The sequence below is a fragment of the Lichtheimia ornata genome (genome assembly GCF_029851405.1).
Source record: "Lichtheimia ornata isolate CBS 291.66 chromosome Unknown scaffold00074, whole genome shotgun sequence".
NCBI lineage: Eukaryota > Fungi > Mucoromycota > Mucoromycetes > Mucorales > Lichtheimiaceae > Lichtheimia > Lichtheimia ornata.
The window spans coordinates 101129-126041 of NW_026695394.1; the positions used below are offsets into that span (position 1 = coordinate 101129).

At 44.1% G+C, this 24913-nt stretch overlaps 11 protein-coding genes across 11 annotated transcripts; 4 read left to right on the forward strand and 7 right to left on the reverse strand.

The window, feature by feature from the left end:
- Positions 1-583: 583 nt before the first annotated feature.
- O0I10_010694 (uncharacterized protein) lies at positions 584-1120 on the reverse strand (the record flags this gene model as incomplete). The annotated part of the gene is made up of 1 exon (XM_058490672.1): positions 584-1120. The coding sequence occupies one exon, from the start codon at positions 1118-1120 to the stop codon at positions 584-586; it is 537 nt and encodes a 178-aa protein (XP_058338570.1).
- A 765-nt stretch (positions 1121-1885) lies between these two features.
- Positions 1886-3825, forward strand: O0I10_010695 (uncharacterized protein; the record flags this gene model as incomplete). The annotated part of the gene is made up of 6 exons (XM_058490673.1): positions 1886-2060; positions 2134-2246; positions 2335-2477; positions 2576-2676; positions 2737-3026; positions 3091-3825. 6 exons carry the CDS (start codon positions 1886-1888, stop codon positions 3823-3825), a joined length of 1557 nt encoding a protein of 518 aa, XP_058338571.1.
- An 838-nt stretch (positions 3826-4663) lies between these two features.
- O0I10_010696 (uncharacterized protein) lies at positions 4664-6733 on the reverse strand (the record flags this gene model as incomplete). The annotated part of the gene is made up of 2 exons (XM_058490674.1): positions 4664-6020; positions 6075-6733. The coding sequence occupies 2 exons, from the start codon at positions 6731-6733 to the stop codon at positions 4664-4666; spliced, it is 2016 nt and encodes a 671-aa protein (XP_058338572.1).
- Positions 6734-7226: 493 nt separating this feature from the next.
- O0I10_010697 (uncharacterized protein) lies at positions 7227-7585 on the reverse strand (the record flags this gene model as incomplete). Its single annotated transcript, XM_058490675.1, has 2 exons — positions 7227-7354; positions 7414-7585. 2 exons carry the CDS (start codon positions 7583-7585, stop codon positions 7227-7229), a joined length of 300 nt encoding a protein of 99 aa, XP_058338573.1.
- Positions 7586-8888: 1303 nt separating this feature from the next.
- O0I10_010698 (uncharacterized protein) lies at positions 8889-10923 on the reverse strand (the record flags this gene model as incomplete). Its single annotated transcript, XM_058490676.1, has 6 exons — positions 8889-8965; positions 9024-9234; positions 9291-9501; positions 10375-10391; positions 10620-10693; positions 10752-10923. 6 exons carry the CDS (start codon positions 10921-10923, stop codon positions 8889-8891), a joined length of 762 nt encoding a protein of 253 aa, XP_058338574.1.
- A 1272-nt stretch (positions 10924-12195) lies between these two features.
- O0I10_010699 (uncharacterized protein) lies at positions 12196-14125 on the reverse strand (the record flags this gene model as incomplete). Its single annotated transcript, XM_058490677.1, has 6 exons — positions 12196-12540; positions 12596-13125; positions 13190-13334; positions 13400-13487; positions 13547-13695; positions 13769-14125. 6 exons carry the CDS (start codon positions 14123-14125, stop codon positions 12196-12198), a joined length of 1614 nt encoding a protein of 537 aa, XP_058338575.1.
- A 1470-nt stretch (positions 14126-15595) lies between these two features.
- Positions 15596-17818, forward strand: O0I10_010700 (uncharacterized protein; the record flags this gene model as incomplete). The annotated part of the gene is made up of 10 exons (XM_058490678.1): positions 15596-15815; positions 15884-15946; positions 16035-16085; positions 16154-16253; positions 16311-16363; positions 16434-16904; positions 16977-17225; positions 17282-17477; positions 17541-17565; positions 17633-17818. The coding sequence occupies 10 exons, from the start codon at positions 15596-15598 to the stop codon at positions 17816-17818; spliced, it is 1614 nt and encodes a 537-aa protein (XP_058338576.1).
- Positions 17819-18878: 1060 nt separating this feature from the next.
- Positions 18879-20205, forward strand: O0I10_010701 (uncharacterized protein; the record flags this gene model as incomplete). The annotated part of the gene is made up of 4 exons (XM_058490679.1): positions 18879-19192; positions 19263-19713; positions 19772-19849; positions 19912-20205. 4 exons carry the CDS (start codon positions 18879-18881, stop codon positions 20203-20205), a joined length of 1137 nt encoding a protein of 378 aa, XP_058338577.1.
- Positions 20206-20435: 230 nt separating this feature from the next.
- On the forward strand, positions 20436-21517 carry O0I10_010702 (uncharacterized protein; the record flags this gene model as incomplete). The annotated part of the gene is made up of 4 exons (XM_058490680.1): positions 20436-20774; positions 20844-21124; positions 21189-21288; positions 21341-21517. The coding sequence occupies 4 exons, from the start codon at positions 20436-20438 to the stop codon at positions 21515-21517; spliced, it is 897 nt and encodes a 298-aa protein (XP_058338578.1).
- An 11-nt stretch (positions 21518-21528) lies between these two features.
- On the reverse strand, positions 21529-22635 carry O0I10_010703 (uncharacterized protein; the record flags this gene model as incomplete). The annotated part of the gene is made up of 5 exons (XM_058490681.1): positions 21529-21602; positions 21660-22113; positions 22178-22332; positions 22394-22450; positions 22521-22635. 5 exons carry the CDS (start codon positions 22633-22635, stop codon positions 21529-21531), a joined length of 855 nt encoding a protein of 284 aa, XP_058338579.1.
- A 365-nt stretch (positions 22636-23000) lies between these two features.
- On the reverse strand, positions 23001-24607 carry O0I10_010704 (uncharacterized protein; the record flags this gene model as incomplete). Its single annotated transcript, XM_058490682.1, has 3 exons — positions 23001-23162; positions 23221-23394; positions 23456-24607. 3 exons carry the CDS (start codon positions 24605-24607, stop codon positions 23001-23003), a joined length of 1488 nt encoding a protein of 495 aa, XP_058338580.1.
- Between the last annotated feature and the right edge of the window lie 306 nt (positions 24608-24913).

A 24913-nucleotide genomic window follows, 5' to 3' on the forward strand; every position in this document is an offset into this window, starting at 1 on the left:
ACGACGACATCATCAGATGATGTATGTCGGATTAAGGTGATTTATCATGCATGAGACTCAACCATCCCTTTTTAGCCCCTTAAAGGACCCGTACCGGAACCGAATAAGCCCACACCCTTGTGCTATATGTACAAACCTCGAAGATTTTAAAGAGTGATCAATGCGTTCCTCAGTAATTATTGAGTTTAATTGCTTTCACTTTGTGTGACACAGCACCTTTTCATTCGCTCACAGTAACACAAATCAAATGCCATAATGGCCAAGTTTTGGTAACGTGTAACATCGGAGACCGAGTCTTGCGATTAAAAAAGTACCCCGATATATCTTCATTGTGTATGCAAAAGAAAGATGAGTCTATAGAGAAATGCCAAAAACAAAGATCCAATCAAGAAGAATGAAAATGTGTGTATGTTGTGTAATGTTTATCAATGAATAAAGAGTTCCCAAAGGTAAAAAAAAAGAGAAGGATAAGGAACAAGGGGGGGGGTGATGATGGTGGTGATGATGATGGGGCAAAGAGATTTCCTTTTCGTGTGTTGTAGGAGGAGTCGGGGGTGGGTGGGGGTGGTGTTGATTGATAATTTTACAATGAAAAGAAAGCCAAGAAACCCATAATAGCAGCAAGCAAAGTGGTATTCATGGATGTCAGGGACACAGCTGCCGATTCACCAGAATTAGAAGACTCGCTCGAATCCGAGGACGACGTGGCGGAGGCTGATTGTTCTGGGATAGGTTGCAAGGATACCGAGGCACTTGCAGCGTCACCACTATAGGTACCGTAGCAGTAATGATTATAGCCGTCAACGCACAAAACGCTGTCGCCATTGCAAAGACATGAGGCAGTGCCGTTGAATTGAGAGCTGCAAGAATCAGGAATCGAAGGGCAATTGGTGGTTTGGTTCAATTTCTGGGAGCCCCAGCAGAATTGGCCGTTTTGATTGTGGCAGACGGTGACAATGTCATCGCAACGGCAGCTGACAGGTTGATTGATATTGCTGCAAACGGAAGGGGTGTGGCAGTTGGTGTTGGGAAGAGTGTCGTATGGCAACTTGTCTTCGCGTTTGAAAAGGCGATGCATTTGTTCCAATTCAGTAGAAGCTGTTACTGCCACCACCATCATAAGCAATGACGTAAAAACGAATGTAAGGTGTCTCATCATTTTCCCGTATAACGAAAGAAGTGAGTGAGAGAGTGAGAGTGAAAAAGTGTAAGTTTAAGGATGGAGTGAAAAAGAAAAAAAGGAACAAGAGGTTGCCCTGGATCCCCAATATGTTATTTTTTTTGGTCCCCAAACTCCGGTATTCATCACCCTCTCACACTTTCACCTATCACTTAAGCGGAACTAAATTGGCAGGTTGACGCGTGCGGACATCCCAAATGGTACTGCCGTTAGAAGCAAGTGTTAATTGTTGAGAAAAGCCCAGCTACGTTGCACAGTATCTCCACTGTGCAATTGATTGCAAATAGAATGTGGCCCTGACCCCCTCGTTCCCGCCTTCCTTCCTCCTTTCTCTCTTTTTCTTTGTCTCTCTCGCTCAGACGACGCCTCTCACATTCTTTATACATCTAATTCCAACAAAGAACACCTATACATACTCTATTTTCGGGTAGACAGCTTTAATGACCCATCTCAGGTAAAGAAACAATCAAACATGGCCGAGAATCCCGGGAATTATCATCACACCAACAATCCGTAAAATGAGAATACAACCCCTGGACTCACATAACCGGTTTTAATATTTCATTAACATTGACCATCCCACCATTGGCCCCATCTAGTGATTTTTCATACATAGGTACAGTACTCTTGCTGATCATTCAATCCTTCTTTTTGCCATGTGATATCATTGTACGCATGCTAACATAGTTACGCGCTATCCCCTTCATGGTCACAATAGAGCGTTCTACTCTCGATGTATACATTACCGCGTACCTGATCTACAGCATTTGGAAAAATGACAGGTTCAAGTGTTTGCGACCTTCCAAATTCTTTGCTGGCGAGCTGCGAAGCATCATTACGGTCATTATGTTTATAATGATGACAACACAAGCGGTAGTTGGTAATAAAGATCGATCGTAAAACGGCATGTTTGTGCTTGTGGAACTCACCAACCATGATGGATCCCCTCATAGATTTCTATTCAACCTACATCAAGTACACTGAGGGGTTCATGATGCTGCCCACTGGGTCAATCGTGCAAAAACCATATGCGTTTTGGTCACCTGAGAACCAAAAACCGATACAGGTAAAGCAACGTGGATATCAATCCATTCACACATGTGTGTGAAAAAACCGTAACACCCTGATTGTCTTACCTATTGTGTAACCTGTAGCCAATGGACTATCTCCAATGTGTCACCTTTGCTTTTCACACAAGCGTGTTTTTCCTTATGCAATGCTTTTGGAACTACTTGTCCAATAGCGTTGCCAAAAGAAGCTTCATGGGTTCCTTTGAATTCAAGTTTTATATCCTTTGGTAAGTGTGTGCAAAGAGACAATGGGCACCACCATCATCATCACCCCAACCATTTTTCATTTCTCACATGCTTTTATCTTTCCGCTTGCTGCACGCAGGGCTTTAGGTAGCGTAGCCATGTTTCCGGTTCTTCAATGGCGTTGGAGCTATGACGAGCTGATGAGCGAGATTGTACCACAGCTGGCCTATGGCGGTGAAGGTAAAAAGTAATAGAGGATGGATCATGGGATGAATGTTAATGGGCTGGCGGCTACTATAGTATTGATCACCGCATTCCTGGGTATTCGATCCAACTTTCGATTTAAGCGTATTATTGCTTATTCAATGCGTACCAAGAGCTCAACCAGCACTGCCATTGTCAATCGATTGTCGTACTTTAAGGAGATGAACATCATCTTAACGTGCGTCTTGTTCATTTATGGCGCATGCTTTGTGATCTTGTGTGCCGATGGCTTGACCGATGGCAAGACCATTAATACCAACAAGTTTGCATGCGATTTACTCATTGCCAATGTTAACATGTGTATCATTGTGCTTTGGTTGCTCTTTGTAAGTGGTGGGATTCAAGATGGTGATGGGCTGATAGTGACACGTGATCCTCCTCCTGTTGTAGATCTCGATTTTCCATCCTCGTCGTAATTTGTCAACGCCTCAAAACTCTGCCATTTCTCGCTCGGGTCAAGAATCCGAATTCCAATCGAAGAATGATGTTGAGTTGACCCAAAACAGCCGTCCACTAAGCCAACGTATCACCAACTTTATTCAAAACAACAACGTTATCAATGGCGGTGGTAGTGCCTATGGCAGTGAAAAGTATCAGCAACAATCATCTCCCGTATCATCGCAACCACATGATGGCTATGGCAACGGCGTCTTTATGCGACCCATGTCACCGGTCAATGTTGACTATCCACCTTCCATGGGAACAGAAGCTGCACCTCTTACATCGGCAGCAGCTGCTACCTCGGTGTATCAACGCAACATGTCGATTGAGGATCCTTATAGTAGTCAATCGGTTGTGTTTTCAATGGTGGATCCACCCCCACCACCACGCCCCTCAGCACCCGAAAACCAACAGACTCGGTTCCCCACCCCCACAACTGACATGTCGTATCACACGACCACTGCCACGGGTGCAGTTGAATATCCCATGCACAACGTTGGGTTGAGAGATCAACATGATGCACGAAGCGAGTTTGATGTAAGCGACTATCACGATGATACAACCACTACACAACCTGGCATGTCGACAACGCATGGTGCTGCTGCTGCTGCTCGTGAACAACAACAACAGCCACCACGTATGGTGACCGATTGGCTATATCAATCTCCTGAACGCAAGCAGTAATAATACGCTGCTGCTGCATTCGTTCCCATCATGCAATATCACCCATATTCTTCTATTTGTACTACTCTACCCAATATTTTCCCTCCTTCTCTTTTTGCTTTTGCTTTTTGTATTTACTTCTTTTCATGTCTTTTAATGATTCTTGCCGCTGTATAGCAGGTCCCATTTCTTTAACATTACACACGCACAACCTATCTTTTTTTTTATCGTGCCATAAATTATATAGCCTTGTTCCCTTTATTGTACACAAACACATACACACGCACACACAAGTATAAAATGACTATTCGGAGCAGCAGCTTACAATTGTTCCAAAGATATGAACGAGGCAACAATATTTGCGGGGGGAGAAAATCTATCAGCAAGAGCCATACTAAACATGGATATACCCATGGCTCCATCGGCAAAAAGCTAAGATAGAGTTAATATGCGTGTAATTTGTGTTGCATGAAACACGGGTACGCAGCATCTAAGATGTTTCTTTGGCTTACTGTTCCACATACATGCATTGTTTGACTACAAAGGCTTCCACACACACACTCAAGTACACCTCAGCTGCCTTCATGTAATCATCGCGAGTCATTCTTATAGAAGTTCATACCCTTCATCCATGCTATGACTATCAATCATGGTGCTGTAGAAAGAGCCTTGATGCCTCTTTACATAAAAGAAGCCAAAGAATCTTCGTATCTCTTACTTGCATACACCTTTGTCGTGGTAGTTTGCATATGCGTCAAGCTAAACATCAAAGCGTACTCATATACATGGGATCCTTAAGCTATGTAGCATCCAACCATCCAATTCATCATAGCATGTTTATTGATCTTTTGCGATGAATCTAATTGATCGTAAATGTATATATACTATTATTCAATACTTGCTGAACCTCAGGATCTAATTTTTCCAAATGCTTAGACATATCCACGCGAGCATCTACAAGTTTCGGGAAATCTGCAAGGATCGACAAGTTGTCTTGGGTGATTTGAGTCGTCTCCACGTATAGCTTTTCCAGGTTTGGGAATTGTTGTAAGGCTGGTAAATGGTCTCCAGTAATGCCGTACAATGATAAGCGTCGTATACGCGGGCATCCTTTTGCAAGCTTCTCCAAGAACTGACACACTGCATCAAACCAATATGAATCATCTTGTCCTTGGATAGGTGGTTGGATGTCCAAGTCTTCGAGGCATGGTAATCGTGTCAGCATATCCAATGTATCGATTGACAGCGGGTTATCGTATGGGGTATCAAGATGTCTCAACTTGGATTCGATCGTGGTGGTGGTATGATACTCAAGAAATTGGTGTATACCAGCAGCTGCGTTGCTTCCTTTGATTTGAACAATGACCACTTCCAAATGGGGTAGACCTGATAGCATGGCAAACAATTGATCGAGATTGTCGAATTCAGGGTCGTCAGGTTCATCATATGTGTTGGTGCCTTCGTCTTCATATTGATATTGTTTTCTGATCAGCTCAACGTGCTGGAGATGGGGTGAGTTGCGTATGACCCACATGGAAAGCGTCAGATCATCGTGACAAAAGATCACATGGGTGAAATAGGCCAGGTGGTCAAAGGTAACATCTATCACATCAGGGATGCTCATGCATTCAAAGCGAAGATAGATCGATTGTAGGCTGTGTGCGTTGCGTGTCATCGATGTCACCACGTCCACGGTATCCACATGGAGCTCGTCCTCTTCCCATCCCCGGTTCATAGTGAGTACTCGCAAACCACGTTGTTCCTCCTTGCCTTTGCTGCATGTCCTCATCCGTTTCTTGTGAGGCTCGTCGTCCAGGAAATCGTTGTACATGATGAATTTCAGATTTGGGCAGTTGTCCTGAATCATTGGTAAAGCGTTTGAATCCACACATCGATGGACGCACAATATCTCCAAGGCTGGTAGTCGTCGTGTCAAGCTGTCAAGTTGATGTGATTCAAAGTTGATCTCAAAGTCAGGGAAGAGCTTTAGCTCCTTCAAATGAGGATGGGTTGCCATCGTAGACATTTCAGTGAGGTCGTTGATGATACCATAGCATCGTAATGATACCAAAAGTTGAAAAGTATCAAGAATGTCTTCAATGGGATATTGCTCCTCCTCATACGGAAAGTGAATCTCCAAATGTGTAAGCGTTGATCGCACCGATGCTATTGAAGCGAAGACAGCAGCCTGCTGGTGAGGATGATCAGATGTCACTCTATGTCATCATTTTTAGTTGTTATTGGATAAAGCAATCAGGGGATCTACTTACTCGTGCAATGTCAGAGATTGCAGTGATGGAAACTGGGTACGATGGAATAGCTGATAAGGAGCGGCTTCATATTGGAGCGTCAATGCTGTAATACGCGGTGCTGATTGTTTCAAGACATATTCTTCAAAGCGGTAAAATCCAGAACTGACAACATGTAAATCACGTGCATACTCCAAGATCCTTTGTTGCCAAAGACGAGAAATGGAAAGATACTCGCAGAGCTGCTTTGGGCGAACTTTCACGCCAGCCAACAGCTTGTGGACAATGGTCTCGATGATTTCCAAAGGAAGTTCTTTCATAAAATCAACCTTCAAAGTGTTGTACTTTGCTGCCATGGATCGCATATGCACAAGTTGCTGATAGTAAGAATCAGATGATGGTACAGCCGAAAGTCCTCGATCACAAATGTCCATGCAGGCTTCATATCGTCCTTGTATTTGATGCACGTGACCTTCACACAAGTAACCCATTCCAGACGAAGGAGCCGCTTTCTGTACAAAGTGGGCGATGCGCAAAGCTTCTTCGAACTTGCCGCATGCTGCTAATGGTGCTGCTTGATCGTGTATGTAAACAACTAGTTTCCTGATGGGTTCTTCAAGATGGCGTGTTGAATCGGTGCTCGTCTCTGGTTGAGTGATGACGATTGGCAGTACAAGCATAACAAGAGAAGGGAGACAGTAAGATACCCACAGGGCTTGGTGTGAGTAGAGGAGCTATATGCATGCGGAAGAAAGAGCTGGTACAACACCCGTGGTCCGACCTTGTGGATATTAAATGCCTCTTCATCTTGTTACTGTAGCGACACCTTTAGCATTTAATAGTCACTCTTTTTATATCATTAAACCATGATTTTGTTTTATTCATCAGCTGGTGATGGGGATAATGTCGAAGTGCAATATTAAGCATTGCCATGTGGGAACATAGCCTCAGCGGGGCTGATCAAGCCAGACTAACTAAATCAAATCAATGCGACGACATGCGACGAATGTGCCACGATACAAAGCTCGTTGATCATCATCATGTTACAAGTACCCTATGCTCCCAATATTGTGATATGGCATCTTCATGATGCTCTCAAACGACTCGCATAGCTCATAGTAAATCGAAACTTTATTGCCACCATGGCACTATTTGTTAATGACAACAACATGGCTATGACGATAAACCTATTTCGCAGTTGCTGTCCATGTTCTCGATTCCACATGAAGACTCCCAAGAGGAAAATGAAAACGACACTGCCGCATAGCATGATCCTTGGTAACAGCAACGGCCTTCACCAGCTAGGAAACAAGTGCCATTTTTAGTGCTCAGCTACTTAGATATAAAATGAAATACTTACAGCGATACCCGCAATCTTCATATGTCGAGCATGAGGTTTCAAGGCGCATACAAGTTTTGGTCATCTCTCGCTCTACTGTACCATATACGCCATAGACGGCGGTCTCCACCGTATGGATCGAAAGAACAAACACAAGCGAACTCTTGAGCAAGAGGTTCAGCTTCAGCTTCATGTTGTGGAACCAAATACGGGCGATTGAGTTGATGGAGGCTATGATGAAGTATCTTGATACCTTCTTATATACCTTTTTTCGTCAGTCACGAAACGCGTGAAGCGATTCACAAGAACATCCTTTTTTCCATGTTGGTCTTTACTAACAATTTACTAACACTTTACAATACATGTTGTTCAAAGTGCAGAATTGTTATTTCCTGGTTTGCTAGGAGGTGAGAAGATGACATTTGAACGATACTCCTACTTTGCGACCAGGGATCACTTACTACATTGTCATGCATAATGCTACAGGTGGTGGGGTCAAGAATCACCCTTGAACGAATATACAAACGTACGTTTGGAAACTCTATCTTTGAAAGCGACAATGTGTATGTTCCTACAGCTCTACTGCTGATCCAGAGAGGCACGACCGGTCTTTTGTTAAAGTGGCGGTGGTCGCTCGGCGTGTCTGTAACTTTATCTTGCTGATTGCAAGGTAGGTTCTTTCAAACGCGGTACAAGGTATGCAACGTGCACCACTATAAAAACAAAGGTGACTAACTGTAACATAGAAAGCCATGCAAAGTACCAACTTTCAATAAAGTGATATGCACGTTTCCAGGGCAATTCCAGAGTTTGCATCATACCCATGCATTTGCATAATATTCAGCTTACCAGCCTAATGTTGAAAATGGCCTATCTTGTGAGAGGTTCGAATAGAAGATCACGTCATATAGATGACATTGGAATCAACATGTTTTTAATAGTCCATTACATAACAATCATAACGGCTGGCAAAAGGCTCACACTTCATTTAAGTATACATATGATGCGTTCCTTTGTGGATATGCATCCCTACATGAATGAATCAACAAATATACGGCAACATCCACAGTTGGGTCTTAGAAAGGTTCAAATGCACTTTGCACATCACCAAATCCATCCTGATCAATCATTTTAAGAGAACCAAACACAAGTCCACCTGATTTCACGTTATTGCTAACGCTATCTGGACCATCATGTCAGCTGCATCTTTGTGACATGGATGTTGTGCTGCTGTAAATCTTTGTATTCGCAATGCTTGCTTTGTAGACTCAATACTACACGTACGTGTGTTGAGGCAAATGCACAACTTTGTTACAGTATTGCGGTTGCCATGGATACCATCCAACATGGCGTTCAATCCTTTCGTGGTCGAGGTGTGATTGGCATAACGAGCAAAGTAGTACGGGGCATTACAAATTACGAGAGTTATTCCACCAATAGATGAAATTTATTATAGAAAGGACGTACGAATCAGCAATGCTACATGGTCAGGACGTTTAAACAAGCTCTTCGTGCAGCCAGTTGTTTAGCATGTCAATGGCATAATCACCACGATCCATGGGCACCACATGACCTGAATCAATGACACGCAAAAAGGCAAATCGTCCATCCTTTTGTACGACGAAGCTCACCACCTTGCTCATTTGCAGTGGTAGAGAACCATGGCGTATCCTCGGCAGCTGCAAATTCCTCGTGACCACTCCAAGGCAATCCAATGACCCAAGCCTTGTTGCCCATCCAATTGCAGGTAAAATCAGCGTCACCAGCGTAAATAAGAATGCGGATTCCATCTTCCAAGAGGGGTGCAATTTCATCAACATAAGGACGCATCCAATCATGTGCCTAAAATAGAGGGATTAGAGATACGCGTTTCCATACCCAAACGCAGCAACAAATACGTACGCTGAATTGGCTGCCGAGTCCATCATTGCACCCATATGCGACATGACGTCAGGGACGTTCAAGTAGGTTTCCATGTTGCGCTCATAAGGATTCTTGCCGCTTTCTGATATGGCTCGACCATGTGATGGCTGCTCCAAGTCTGGTACTAGTCGTTGTGTCAAGCTGTCAAGTTGATGTGATTCCAAGTTGTTGTCAAAGCTCCAGCTCCTTCAAATGCGGATAAGTCATCGTCATAGAAATATCAGTGATGTCGTTGAGGGCACCGTAGCATCGTAGTGATATCAAGAGTCAATGGAATATGGCAACTCCTCATCATCATCCCGAAAGTGAATCTCCAAATGTGTAAGCGTTGATCGCACAGATACTAGAGGGAGTACTCTATGTCATCATTTTTAGTTGTTATTGGATAAAGCAATCACGCGTCTACTTACTCATACAATGGCAGATTGCAGTGATGATAACTGGGCTCGATGGAATTGCCATGGATCGCACATGCACAAGTTGCTGATAGTAAGAATCAGATGATGGTACAGCCGAAAATCCTCAATCACAACTGTCCATGCAAGCTTCATATCGTCCTTGTATTTGATGCACGTGACCTTCACACAAGTAACCCATTCCAGACGAAGGGAGCGCTTTCTGTACAAAATGGGCGATTCTCAATGCTGCTTCGAACTTGCCGCATGCCGCTAATGCTGATGTTCGGTCGCTCATGTAAACACGCTTTGTCACGGTGGGTTCTTCAAGTTGGCGTGTTGAATCGGTGCTCGTCTCTGGTGAAGCATGATGTACTCGACTGACGACGATTGGCTGTTGTTCAAGCGTAACAAGAGAAGGGAAAAGAGCTTGGCGTGTGTGGGAGGAGTCATGTGCATGTGGAAGATCAATGCAACAGCCATAGCCCAACCCCCCTCGTGGATATTAGATTCCTATTCTCCCTCTACACATTCATAGTATTACTGTAGGGACACCTTTGGCTCTTAATAGTTGCTCTTTTATTGAAATCATTAAACTAGTTTAGTTTATTCATAAGCAGGTGTGCGATAAGCTTTGCTACGTAGAACATGGCAGCGGGCTGACCATGCCAGACTAAGTAACTAAATCAAAGCGATTGGCATACATGCCACTTATTTAGGTCATTGGCCATCTTTGTTACAGACACCCTATGCTATCAATACTGTGACAAGTCATCTTCATTATGCCTCTGAAACGACTCGTATAGCTCATAGTAAATCGAAGTTTTATTGCCACCATGGCACTTTTTGTTAATGACAACGATGATAAACCTATTTACAATTGCTGTCCATGTTCTCTATTTTGCATACATCCGCCCAGGAGGAAGTTGTCATCGATGATGCCCGATAGCAGGATCCTTGGTAACAGCAACGGCTTTGAGTAACTAGGAAGCAGGTGACATTTTAGTGCTCAGCTACTTAGATACAAAGTGAAGTACTTACACTTATACTCGCAATCTTCAAATGACGAGCATGAGTTGCCGAGGTGTTTACAATATGTGTCTAAATGCTTTTGGGCTACTGGCGCCAGAAATTCAGAAGCGGCATCCACCGCATGGATTGAAAGAACAAACAAGAGCGAGATACTGAGCAAGAGGTTCAGGTTCAACTTCATGATTTGGAATCAACTACTGGTGCTTGGATTGATGATGGCCATGATGAAGTGTTTTGATACGATCTTATATACCTTTTTTCTTCAGTCACAAGCTGCCTGAATCGATGCAGATTAACATCCTTTTTTCTCCCATGTTGGTCTCTACTAACGCTTTACAATACATGTTTTTCAAAGCGCAGAACTGGTATTTTCCTTGTTTACTAGGAGGCGAGCAGGTGCCAATTGAACGATACCCCTACTTTACGACCAGGGATTACTTAATACATTGATATGCATGATGCTGCAGGCCTAGTAGCACGAGCCACCATTAACGGATGTACAAAATGTACGTTTCGAAACTCTATCTTTGAAAGCGACAATATGTATGCTCCTTCAAGTCCACTGTTGGTCTAGAGAGGCACGACACTTTTGTTTGTATGGTGGTTGCTTGGCGTGCCTGTAACTTTGTCATGCTGATTGCAAGGTGGGTTTTTTCGAACGTGCTGCAGTGTATGCAACATGCACCATTATAAAAGCAGAGACGGCTAACCGGAATATAAAGGATCTTGTAAAGTATCAAATTTCTAAAGAGAAAGCGATATGCACGTTTCCAGGGTAATTCCAGAGTTGCATGACACTCATACATTTGCATGATATGTAGCTTGTCTGCCCCTAATGTCGAAAATGGCCTGTCTTGGAGAGGTTCGGATAAAAATCATGTTATTGATATGTCATTAGAATCAACATGTTTTTCATAGTCGATTATTAACAATAATAAAGGCTGGTAAAATGCTCCCTTTTTTGAACATACATGTGGTGCGTTCCTTGTGGATATGCATCCCTACGTGTTTGTATGTATCCACAGTGGATCTTAGAAAGGTTCAAATGCACTTTGGACATCACCAAATCTATGCTTTATCAATCATACTATGAGAACTAAAGATAAGTCCACCTGATGCCGCAGTTGTTGCAGACGCGATCTGAACCATCATGTCAGCTGCATCGTTGTGACATGGTTGCTGTGCTGCCGTAAACGTTTGTATTCGCAATGCATGCATTTGTAGACACAATTCTATACGTATGTGCGGGACAAATGGATAATGTTGCTGCATTGGGGTTATCATGGATACCATCCAACATCACACTCAGCCATTTTGTGGTTGGGTTCGATTAGCATAACAAGCAAAGGAGCACGGGCCATCACAAGATTACGACAGCTATTCCACCAATAGATGATATTTATTACACAAAAGGACGTACAAAATAGCCAGCAATGATACATAGGCAGGACGTTTAAACAAGCTCTTCGTGCAACCAGTTGTTTAGCATGTCAATGGCATAATCACCACGATCCATGGGCACCATATGGCCTGAATCAAAGACACGCAAAAAGGCAAATCGACCATCCTTTGTACGACGAAGCTCACCACCTTGCTCGTTTGCAGTAGTTGAGAACCATGGCGTATCCTCGGCAGCTGCAAATTCCTCGTGGCCACTCCAAGGCAACTCAATGACCCAAGCCTTGTTGCCCATCCAATTGCAGATAAAGTCAGCGTCACCAGCGTAAATAAGAATACGGATTCCATCTTCCAAGAGGGGTGCAATTTCATCAACATAGGGACGCATCCAATCATGTGCCTAAAATAGAGGGATGAGGAATACGTACGTTCCATATGCAACAACAAACACGTACGCTGAATTGGCTGCCGAAACCATCATTGCAGTTTGTGTACTTTTGCACTTGTGCACCAATAGCCGACATGACATCAGGGCGGTTCAAGTAGGTCTCCATGCCTTCGATGATATCGTAGCACAAATTGCTGTTTACACAATCTTTGCGGACATCATAAGGATTCTTGCCACTCTTCTGGTATGGCTCGATCATGTCATGGTTGCATTTGATGACAGCTGGCATACAAGCAAGCACGTTTTGTGAGGCGTAGCAATCTTCAATAAGCTTGGCGCATGCTGGATACTTGTCATCCATCTTGTCGCATACTTCTTGATCCAATGCAGGTCCATAAGAGTTTCCACATGCGTACTTTGAGTAATACTGGTATTGGATGAGTGGATTTGTCAAGCCATTGCCCACCAAAAGTGACTTTAGGTTGATCGTAGAAAGGGTGGATGTCCATGCGCTCAATTCAGAAGATGAGGCGCCAAGCTTGGCCTTGTTGTTGCGGTTGAGCACGCCACCAATGGCAGGAACATAATGGCCACCATCTTTTTAAAAGAAGAACGGTAAGTGGTCATGTGATTTGATAGACGCTTGTTGTAAGGCACTCACATGATTCACCAGCAACGTGGAAATCAAGATCAGCGTATTGAGGGAACTCCTTAAAGAACAATTGAAGCAAAGCGTAGACATCCTTGGCTGCAGTGACTGAATCGAGTGGGCCGCCCTTGCCATAAGAGTATCCTACATTCAATGGCTACAAAACAACGCATGATGATTAATGTCAAATGCATAAATGGGATTGTGCAAAGGCAAATTTACCTGATCCAAGAAGATGACGCTTGCATTGTTATTCCACGAGTATTCATTCAAAGTCGTACCACTTCCATCTTCATTTACTCGGCATGGTCTTGATGATAAATGATATGTTAGCATAGTACGCTACATCCATGGTAGCACAGCACATACCCCAATTCAGTAAGAAGACCCAACATGGATGAGCATCCAGGGCCGCCATTGAGCCATAACACAAGGGGATCTTCTTGTGGGTTGTTGCGTGATTCGAAGAACCAAAAGAAAAAGTGTTTGTCGGATTCAATGTCAAGATAGCCGCTGATCTATTCTCCGGGAAAACATTGACCATGAGTAAAGCCGATCCTCGGTGTATGTTCATAATCCCTCTCAACCCACCTGCTTCACACTAGGATCACAGATCTCAGGTGTCTTGTAACGCATTGAATATTCTGGAAAAGCAGGATGTGAAAATGACTTTAAAAAGCCATCTTGACGTTGTTGTTCCTCTTCGGGCGATTGTTGCCATGGCAATCCGGTATCCATGTCATGATGATGGTCGATGTTGGAGCTGCCACAATCATGATGAGATACACTTTGGCCGATAATCGCTTGCTGACCATGGTGCCAAATGTTGCTCAAACCATGGACGGATTGTTGAAAGAAGGAGGCTGATTCAGCAGCACTGGTAGTTGTTGCTGCAAGTATCAATGCAGCTGCGGATGCTGTCTTGTATAAACGAGATAAGGAAGGCATCTTGTGTGTGAAAAAGAGAGCAAGCAGGGTCGAAAAGCGTCCTCTCGTCAATCGCTCTTATCATGATCGCGCGCGCGCGTCGTGAAACCATCCTTTGTCCCGCTTCATTTTTCCCACCATGGCGCAGTTACGATCATCATCATCATCATTGTTCTGTTGAAAACATCCAAAAGCGTCCGACATTTCCATATTGGGGTGGCTATCATGTAAAGTGGATCCCCGTTGTCTCGGCTGTTGTTCATGCAAGCAGAGTGAGTGCTGTCGCTGCCTGAAAAATAGGCACGGATGATGCGTTCATGCGTAGTATTGCTCCTGTCAAGGACGTTCTTCTTGCTTCCTCTCTTCTTCGACATCAAGGCGCAATGGCGTTCTCAATCCAATCCTTAGCCACACAATGGAGCCATTTCTAAAGGATAAAGGTTAGGAATTGAGTACACGTACAGTGAATGCTGTAAGAGTAGCATGCGAAACTCACATTAAGGAACCGATCAGCAACATTCAACGTCTCTTTGCATGTCCGATGGGGGTATCGAATGAACAACAGCAACGACGACCTTAATTGATGGATGACTCAGTTCACCAATTCGGGTCCTTGTTCAACTGCCAACGACTTACGAGAAAGATGTGTTGAAGAAGAAGATGGTCAACAGGCAACGACAACCCGATCAGCGGGGATGACATCCATCATCAAGCATCTAACATACAACCCTCGCTTTTCATATGGATCAAGGTACGCGCACACTTTTCGATATTAGCTAATCACATGAAGACGGCTACAGCCGAGGTGGTGTTCTGTAATTCACGTGATCCACAGCACACAACGATCATTTACACGCAACACGCGGTCAACCGAACCATGGGCATTATAATCAACCTCACCTCACCTTTGCAGTAGTATACCAACATTGATTCAAATATATACATCCTTTTGCTGCTATACTCTCTCGTCTCATTATTGCTTGTGATATGGATTGTTGGCTGTGATAAAGTGCTCAATATGGGGATCATCCTTTCTTACCTTCACTTTTTTCGTGACGCAACACAGAGGGATAGGGTGGAGGTCCTACCGCCAATGGAAGATCGGGAATCGTGAAGAATAGTAGCAGTAACGAATATGACAGTAGCTTGTGACACGTCCGAGGACTTTGTGCATATCTTTGCCGGTTGTGGTGTAACATAGTTCAACATGGGGCTTCTCATTCACATCTTTGTATAGGGTTGTTGTTGGACTATTAGTTCTAAGATCCACCATGTCGTGGTTTGATCATGCTGTATTACAAATCTCACAAGGGAAAAAATGCAAGGTGACGTACATGGAAGGAATGTTTTGTTGTCGGTGCATCGCAACATCGTATTTAAATATCTGTGTTGCCTTCCAACTTAAATAAGCGGGTGGTGGTGGTGGTATATATAGCCGCCCTTCTTCGTTTCGTTTATTCACCTTTCCCCCCCCACCCACCTTACACTTTGATGCCACTTTTCAGTAGCCTGTCTTCTTGGATCAGTGCCAGCAGCAGTCGTCATGATCGTATCCTTACCATGGATACGGCCCTCAAAGCAGTGGCTGGCATTACGGCTTGTGCAGGCACCTATTACATCTTACGCCAATTAACAAGCAGCAGCAGCAGCCGTAAAAAGTACGCAGGACTCAAAAAGATCCCTGAACCCAAGGGTGCTTACCCTTATCTCGGTTAGTATCATCGACCCCACTCGCGCGGTGTACATTCTTACGCGAAACATGTTACACATACATAATAGGACACTTGCTCTCTATTGGAGATGATGTAGGCGCAAAGTTTACTGAATGGCAAGAACAAGTGGGTATGTGTGTGAATAGGAAATAGGTGATGCACGCGCGATGTTACTCACATGTACTTGTCACATGCGTGTGTGTTGTGTGTATATGCAGGTCCTGTAATGCAGGTCCGATTGGGCGTGATGAAATGGATCGTCGTCAGTGGTAAGCTTTATTATTTCATTACAAGGCAAATCAACGTGGCTCACTCTACTACGTACGATGGTATCCAGATCCTGTGTTTGCATACGACTTGTTTTGCATCAAAGGAGCCGTCGCTTCAAGCCGACCCGTTAATGCATTCGTATACGAGTATTATGCAATGGGTGGAAAGTGAGTAATCGTGTCCAAGTAGTAGAGAGAGATATTGCTTACGATGATTCTCTATAGGGGATTGGTCTTTGCACCTACAGGCAAAAGTTGGAGGAATACACGTAAAGCAGGTATTACATACCATTAAGATCGTGCTCTCTCTTTTCTTTTGAATCTTAACATTCATTGTTTTGCATCCAGTGGTTTCGGTGCTGGCACCACCCATGGTTGACAAGTTTATGCCGATGCTCGAAAAGGAAGCCGACTATCTCATTGAGCGACTTGCCGCTGATCCCAATGGCATCGATCCTCGTCAGGCACTTCAAGTGATGACCATGAATGCCGTATTGTTGACATGCTTTGGTGTACGTGCCACATCCGTGGATGATCCATTGTTTCAAGAAATTGCCAATTACGTTGACGAGTCGCTCGCCGTGGGTGGGTTACAGGGTGATGTGACCGAATTTTTGCCCATTCTCAAGTTTTTCGACAAGTTTGGACAACGCACAAAGAAACGCAAAGTGCAACTTGCATTGCTTGAAAAGCGAAATGCTATCTTTGAGCGGTTGATCAAGCAAGCCCTCGATTCGAAAAAGGATTGCTTTGTTCGCCATTTTTACAACATTTTGGAGGAGCATGAATTAGACGATAGGGATGTCGTTGTCACCATGAGTAAGTGTAATGAGCTTGTTGGATGCTCTTGTTGTTGAAGCAATCATGATGATTTACATACATTATACATAGGTGATATGATTATTGCTGGTACAGATACGACCTCTGTTTCACTCGTATGGCTCTTTGCTATCCTTGCTCATCATCCCGAAGTACAAAAACGGATCCAAGCTGAAATTGATATCTTTGTTCAAGACCATGGTAGACTCCCATCCTTTGCCGAGCGTCGTGAGTTGCCCTATCTTATCTCTGTGCAAAAGGAAGGGATGCGTTTTCGATCACCATCCGTATTTGGCATGTCACATGTGGTAGAAGAAGATGGTACGTTGCCATGACAACAACAACGTCCGCTGCTGTGATTGACATTATACATGTAGTCGAATGCCAGGGTTACTTGATCCCCAAAGGAACGCCTGTATTTCCCAACATGCTGGGCATGCATCATAACCCCAATGTGTTCTCAGAGCCAGAAAAGTTTATTCCTGAAAGGTTTATTGAAAACACTTCTACCATGACAACATCAGCCAATGGACGTCTTGAAAACCGAGATCATTTCAATTTTGGATGGGGCCGGTAAGAAGAAGAGGAAAATGGCGTATGATGATGTACATAGCTGATACACTTCCCTCTCTATAGACGTGTGTGCCCTGGTATCTATCTGGTAACGTCATTGAACAAGTCCGGGAATCATTAATAGAAATGACTCACTTGCTTTTCATATTATGTAGTCTGAAGTCGAGATGTTTGTGGCAATGGTACGCCTTTTATCCAAGTACACCATTGAGCCATCATTGGATGCCGCTGGCAAGCCTGTGTATCCCGATATCCATTCGCGTGTCAGTGGAGGTCTCATTGTGCTTCCTCAATCATACAAGGTGCGATTCATCCCTCGTACTGCAGATGCAGCTCTATAAATAAAAGGCATGATATGATATCGTTGAGGATAAAGAAATGAGAAGGAGGGGACATTGTCTTATTTAAAGCGGAGAATGTAGAGTATAAAGATAGGATGGTAGCAAAAGCATATAATGAGACATGAAAAAGAAGCAATGAGAAGGATCGTTTTAGGATACCTTGCTGACAAGTAAAGTTGGTCAATGGGCATCAAGAAGGGGGAATGGCATCCAAATGCATACATGCATGTGATATAGAGTTTAGGTCTCAACTTTACTGGACAAGCCGCCCTCATCATCATCATCTCCGCCAAATTTACGGCTATAAAAATCCATCAGCGGTCCAGTTTTGTTGTTTTTCTTTTTATTCAACCCTGCTACCGCCGATCTTGCTGATTGACTCGTGTCAGTAAAGCGGTTCTTCCTTATTCACGAAGAGGGGGGAATACGAAACTACATCCAAATTAATCACCGGGAGCGTCTCCTCATATGCTTTTTGGTTTCATGCCTTGGATATAGCTACCACTTGCAATAATTGAAAAAGAAAATGAGAAGCTACCTTGCTATTTGGACAACATGGCACTGTTGCTATGATAGCCATCGTGGTTTATGATGCTGCTACGCGGTCTATGGGATGGATGAAGTGGGAGAGGAGGAATACCAAGCCATGGAAAAACTAGGTTGGGTATCCAAGGAAAACACTGTCACAGATTTTGTGAACCCAATGCAAGTGGTTGTCAAAGGAGAGTCGACTTTTTGATAGAATCTTACTATGGTAGCGATCCATTTAGGCCACAAAAACCATGTACTGGATTCTTTGAACGATGCACGTCTTTGATGAAGGGATCGAAATGTAGATCATCATATGAAAAAGTGAATATAAAAGCTGTTGTAAGCATTATGAAATATGAACCATCACTTATTGTGCTCAATAAGAGCGTATTTTATTGAATGCCATAGATCGAAAAGGGTCATACAAATAAGCCATGGTGGGCTGGGTGTGTGAGGTGGTGGTGGGTGGTGGTGGGGGGGGATTAGAAACCTGGCAACAAGGAAATCCTAGTTACCTTTTCTTCCCCGTATGCACGACGAGCAGGACCCGTTTGTAGCAAATGACGATGATTCCACGGTAGCAGCAGCAGCAGCCATTACAAAGCAATTCGATCTCGATCGCCTTCCTGCATCCTTTCAACAATTCCTTGACGACAATGCGATCGATCCACGCATATACACTGTCAGCGATCTTCCCCGCTATGTACGTCTCAATACGAATGCCATTGCTTTACCTTCCTTGGACGACTTGAAAGAACAACTTGGCACGGATGATGTATGGCAAGTGAAGGATGGTATCTTTGGATTCTTGCATGCCAAGCATCGACTGGTCGATATTGCAGCGTACGTGTATTCTATTCATGTCAAGAGGTTGTGTTATTTCATGCTCACTCACACACATACTTTTTTTAAGATACAAGAATCGAAGTCTATTTGGGATTGATCTTAGTTCAGCCATGGCCGTAGAAGCGCTTGACTTGCAAGCCAATGATCAAGTCCTTGACATGTGTTGTGCGCCGGGTGCCAAGTTATGCATGATTGCCAATCGGATCGAGGCTTCCGGTAGTGCTACAGGTGTCGATTGTGCCGCTCATCGTTTGGCTACTTGTCGCTCATTGTTGAAAAAGTACAAGGTCGGCTCACACGTTCGTCTCTTTGAAGCGGATGGTACAACATTTGCAATCCCACCACCCCTCGCACCCAAGGAACGACAACAGAAACATACGCTTCATGCCAATCACCGCAGGCCCTATTGGGCTCCCAAGATGCTACGCTTCGATCCACAAACATCCACAGCCTTGTATGATAAAGTATTGGTGGATGCAGAATGCACCCATGATGGATCCATCAGCCATATCCTCAAGGTAAGCATGATAGGGGGTGTTCATGGCACTCACATTCACTCACACTCACATATTGTAGTACGAGAAATGGGGATGGGATGCATTTGAACGCAACTTTATGAATCCAGATCGATTATCGACCGTATGCGAGCTACAGGTACGTACATTTGGGAGGGATATGGCCTGTAAGGGACATCGATAACTCACCTTGGCTTATAGCGAAATTTGATGAAACAAGGATGGAAGATGCTCAAGCAGAATGGGATTATGGTGTACAGTACTTGCTCTCTCACAGTCCAACAAAATGAAGCCAATGTTGCGTGGTTTTTGAAACATCATCCGGACGCTGTATTGGAAGACGCGGACAATGCTGGTATCAAATTGGCCAATATCAAAAAGGTGGAAGGCATTGAGGAGGACATTCAACAGGCGATGGAACAACATTGTTTAAGATTTGATCCTTTAATTAGTCAAACTAGTGGTTTTTTTCTGGCTCGGTTAAGGAAACATTAAAAGTGTCAATTGTGGCATGATAATCCGTGTCTTTTCGAGTAGTACAGTGTACCCGTATAAGCGGAGAAGCCGGTCCGAAACGGGCGATGCATGCGTGTTGCGTGTGGGTGTGAGCAGTGCTTTGTATACATAAACAGACGACACTTACCCATCACCCAACAACCCTTGTTCTTTTTCTTTCTTTCTTTTTGTTTCCTCCCTCCCACATTTTTTTTTGTATATCCCCCCTCATGCCGAATATTACCCAGTTGAAAGCGGATGATTTGACGCTTGCTCATAGCAAGCCATCCTTGATTGCTGTTAGCCCCATTGTCTCTATTCAAACGGCTTTAAACCTGCTCCAGAATAACAAGATCACGTCCTTGCCTGTTTTTTCTCACAATAGCACACAAGTCGTCAGCATTGTGAATTTGTTTGATATCCTTTTGTATTTGATGGGTCGCTCGGACACCACCGTGGACAATACCGCATCCAAGTTGAATGATCCAGTGGAATACGTGCTTGGCCTAGACTCAGACCGTGAGAGCTATCGCATGCATAAAACGGATAGTCAAGATACTTTGCTCGAGGCAAGTCTTGGGTTTATTGTCATTGTATAAGAAAAGAGGAAGGGTGATTCTAACATGGGCTCTTTTTAGACTTTACGCGCGTTTGCTTCAGGCATTCATCGTTCTCTCGTTGTGGATTATGCAAAAGCCAACAACGAAGGCACGTGGCTTCTTTCACAAACCGACATTATGCAACACATTCGTAAGCATCCAGAGAGCACCGAAGGATTAGTCGATATCAATGCCACAGTGGGATCCCTTGGCTTTGACAAAAAGCCACCCCTGGTTAGCGTTTCAGCTTCACAAACAGCACTTTCAGGCTACAGATTGATTGCTGAAAAGCGACTCAGTGGCGTCCCCATTGTCGATGAGTAAGTAGCAGTAAGCAAGATCAGAAGGAGGAGGACGTCGTTGGCTCATGGATGATGGGTCTAGGAATGGAAACCTTGTGGGTGATTTATGCCTCGAAGACTTGCCAGGTGCGAATCTCGATACGTTTGACAAGCTTACACTTCCATGTATAGAATATGTCAAGGTGCGTATTCTCTTCACCCATCCACATTGATAACTCATTGCTCCTTTTATAGTATCATATGGATACAATTGCCTTGCCTGTGGCTACGCCGGAGACTACGTTGAAGGAAGTGATTGATATTATGATTACGCAAGATACGCATCGTGTATGGATCAAGCAGGATGAGCAATCTCAAAAAGTCATTGGGGTCATTTCCATGTCGGATGTCATTGGTCTTTTATGCAAGTGAAAAGAAAAAATCTAATGCTTATCCATGACAACGGCTGCCACCGATCCCAAGGTTTGTCGAATGTATTCACGTTCCACATCATGACCTACATATCATTGTTGAGTTTTTTCATTTGTATATCACCCTTCCAATAAATACATACTGTCTTCGACTTCTCCCCATCGATCAATTTGAGCATTCATTTCAACATGAGCCGCTTGAGCAGCTTGTTCAACGGTCAATGCGTTCTTGACAAGGGCCAAACCAATCAAAAAGCTCTTGGAGCTCATGACAGCTCTTTCAAAAGCAGCCAATTCCAAAGGACACATTTGATCAACAACAGCTCGCAACTTTTCACGTGTCTCGGCAGGTTGACCAACAGCGAAAATGCCGGTTGTGGTATTGATTTGGACACCATAGTTTTCACTGGCCCATGCAATCAATGGCTTCCAATGCTGTTCCTGCAGCTGAGTGAGCACCTCGGGATAATCTTCATGGTAGCATGTGGCATCGGTGTCAAAATAGGTCATCAGCTTGTCAATCACTTGATCACGCACACGAGGATCTTCAGCTCGGGTAGGGTCCAATGCATCAAAGGCACGTGCAATGATCGATGTCTTTATAAGAGTTAATCATCCACTACGACGACGACTACTTCTATACCCAACAACAACAACTTACCAAAGGCAAAGAATGTGATTTAAGCGATTCGGTCTGTGCTTCCCATTCAGCAGCTGTCAAATAAGCCAAGGGTCGTTGTGCAGATGTAAACTTGACGATATGACGGCCATTAGGTGTACGTAAATTGCGTTTATCGAGCATCACAGTGCAACCATCTATTCAGCTAAAATGTAAGGAGAAGGGGATATTCATTGTTCCACACACAATCAAACTTGCCAGCTTCCTCCTTGACCCAAGCATGCTTCCAGAAGCGTTTCATGGTGCGTTCAGCCACTACCCAAAAACTCAACGTCAGCATTTCACATTTGGTGGCGAAGAAAAGAAAGCGATCGCGATGCCCTACATTTGGCAGCCACCTCAGCTTTGGAAGGATCGACATTTTCCAATCGTGAAGTAGCGGTTGTCGAGAATAAACGTGTGGATCGGCTGATCCATCGATTGGCGAAACGCAAGGACATGGTCGAGTAGTTAAAGAGACACACAAGGGGAAAAGAGCCAAGCAGCTAGTTGTCAATAACAAAGCCCGCCCATTTTCAACCACCATGTCAAACTGCGCCAACAATCCTAGGATACCCTTGATGGTCCCATTAGAGTCAATTATGCGATATAAATTATATTTCGAAATGATGGAGATGGGAATGGATGTATTATTCGATCTTTTTTTGTTTCCTTTTTCTATGTGAACAGGATGTGATGGGGAGCTATGTGCGTGATGTAAATGTGGGTTTGTATATATAGAGAGCGGGCGTGGAGGATGTTGCGGTATGATGGTGTTGTTGTTGTTCTATGCAAAATGGTGCGTGTGTGTGTGTGTGTGTGTTAGTTAATGGCGTCTAGTGAGGAGCTTTTCAGTCAATTGAATCAATGCAGAACGTGCGTCTGAAGGTGGCAATTGCGAAATCAAGGAAATGGCTGTGCTGCAATGTTCCTCAGCCAAGGAAAGTGTCTTTTTCAATCCATCACTTTGGTATACAAGAAGTCGTGCCTAATGTGCATATGTGTGTGAGTCCACATGAATCGCCTCTTTATCTTTTTATACATACCTTATCAACATCGCCTTCCTCTGCAAACTTGCGTTTGATCAATGGCTCCAATTCAGGGAACTCTTCGCATGCAAAGAGTACAGGGGCAGTGGCCAAACCAAGCTTAAGATCGGCACCAGCAGGCTTACCAAGATCAGCGGCTGTCACTGTAAAGTCAAGCATGTCATCCACGAGCTATACACAACAAGAGTGAGTGAGTATCTATGTTGTCTTCCATATGCTGAAGTGTTTTTACCTGGAAAGCAATACCCAAATTACGACCAAATTCAAAGGCGATATCGGCGACTTCCTTGGTAGATCCACCCAATACAGCGGATGATTTACAACTTTGTGCAATCAAACTGCCAGTCTTCATGTAAGTCTTTTCAATATAGTAATCAAACGTGGATTTGGTGCGAACGCCATTCTCACCCCGTGTGTTTTTAAGCTGCATGAATTCGCCTTCAACCAAATTGGCAATGCAAGTGGACATCAATTCAGTGCATTCAGCGTTACGTAAGCGAGCCAAGGCAATGGAAGCGCGAGCAAGAAGGAAATCACCACCGAGCACAGCCATCTTGTTACCAAAACTGGCATTGGCAGAAGGCAAGTTGCGACGGGTCTCGGAGGCATCAATCACATCATCATGCAAAAGCGAAGCCGTATGAATCATCTCTGTAATCTCTGCTAAACGTCGCTGCGTAGGAAGGATCGTGCATCCTTGATGCGTGACAGAAGGCGTGTAATGAGTGGCGTGATCAAATACATCACTCGTAGTAATATTCTTTAGACCATGGGAAATGGGCGTGTCGATGGATTGATAATCGATCGGCTGTTGTTGTTGTTGCTGCTGCTGAGTTGTTGAGGAAGAAGATAAGGTTGGCTTTTTAGGAGCAATGCTCGTTGCTTGGGCGATCAATAACACCAACAATGGACGAACGTGTTTACCATCCGCATTGAAATAGTGCTTGGCAACCGTGTTGAGAAAAGGATGACCACTTCCAAGTAGCTTTGCAATATTGCCTTTCAAGTCCCATAGGTCACGTCCCACCAGTTTGGCTGGATCAATCAAAGGTGTATTGGAGGATGATGATCGTACTTTGGTTGCTAGGTGTTGTTGTTCCTCTTCTACAAGGCTTTGTGCTTCACGTATCGCTTGGTTCCATGTCGCTGCTTCACCCGTAAACGGTGCATGTGGTTCGGTGGCCGCACTAGAAGATGGTATAATAGTCGATCGGATCGCGTTCAATCCCTCGGCAATCTTGCCCAACGGAGAAATGTCGCTAGCTTCCTGCTGCTTGGGCTCGGTGGCCGCTTTGCTGTAATGGCGCAATGGTGTTCTTAGGCGGACATGGGCTGACCTGGCAATAGTAGACCGTGCTGCACCTCGGATAATAGCCGTTATCATTGATGTAAAAGAGAAATAAAAGGAGAGGGAAGCAACGTTGACTGGTGGCTTTGGTTTTGATAACAGGGTTCAAGAGCAACAACACCTACTTTTTGCGTAACTCGACCAGGTCCCCTTTAAGAGTTCCGACGCATTCGGCCCGTGATCCCGTAGACCATTATGATTGGCATCATCATCCCCCTCTTCAAGTGTAACTACTTACTACATGTTGTTATCTTCCGTATGGCTATTTATACATCCCCCCCTCCCTGCATGATTGTTTACGCAGATCACTTTTTTTACGCCTCCCATAGATTCTTTAATGTG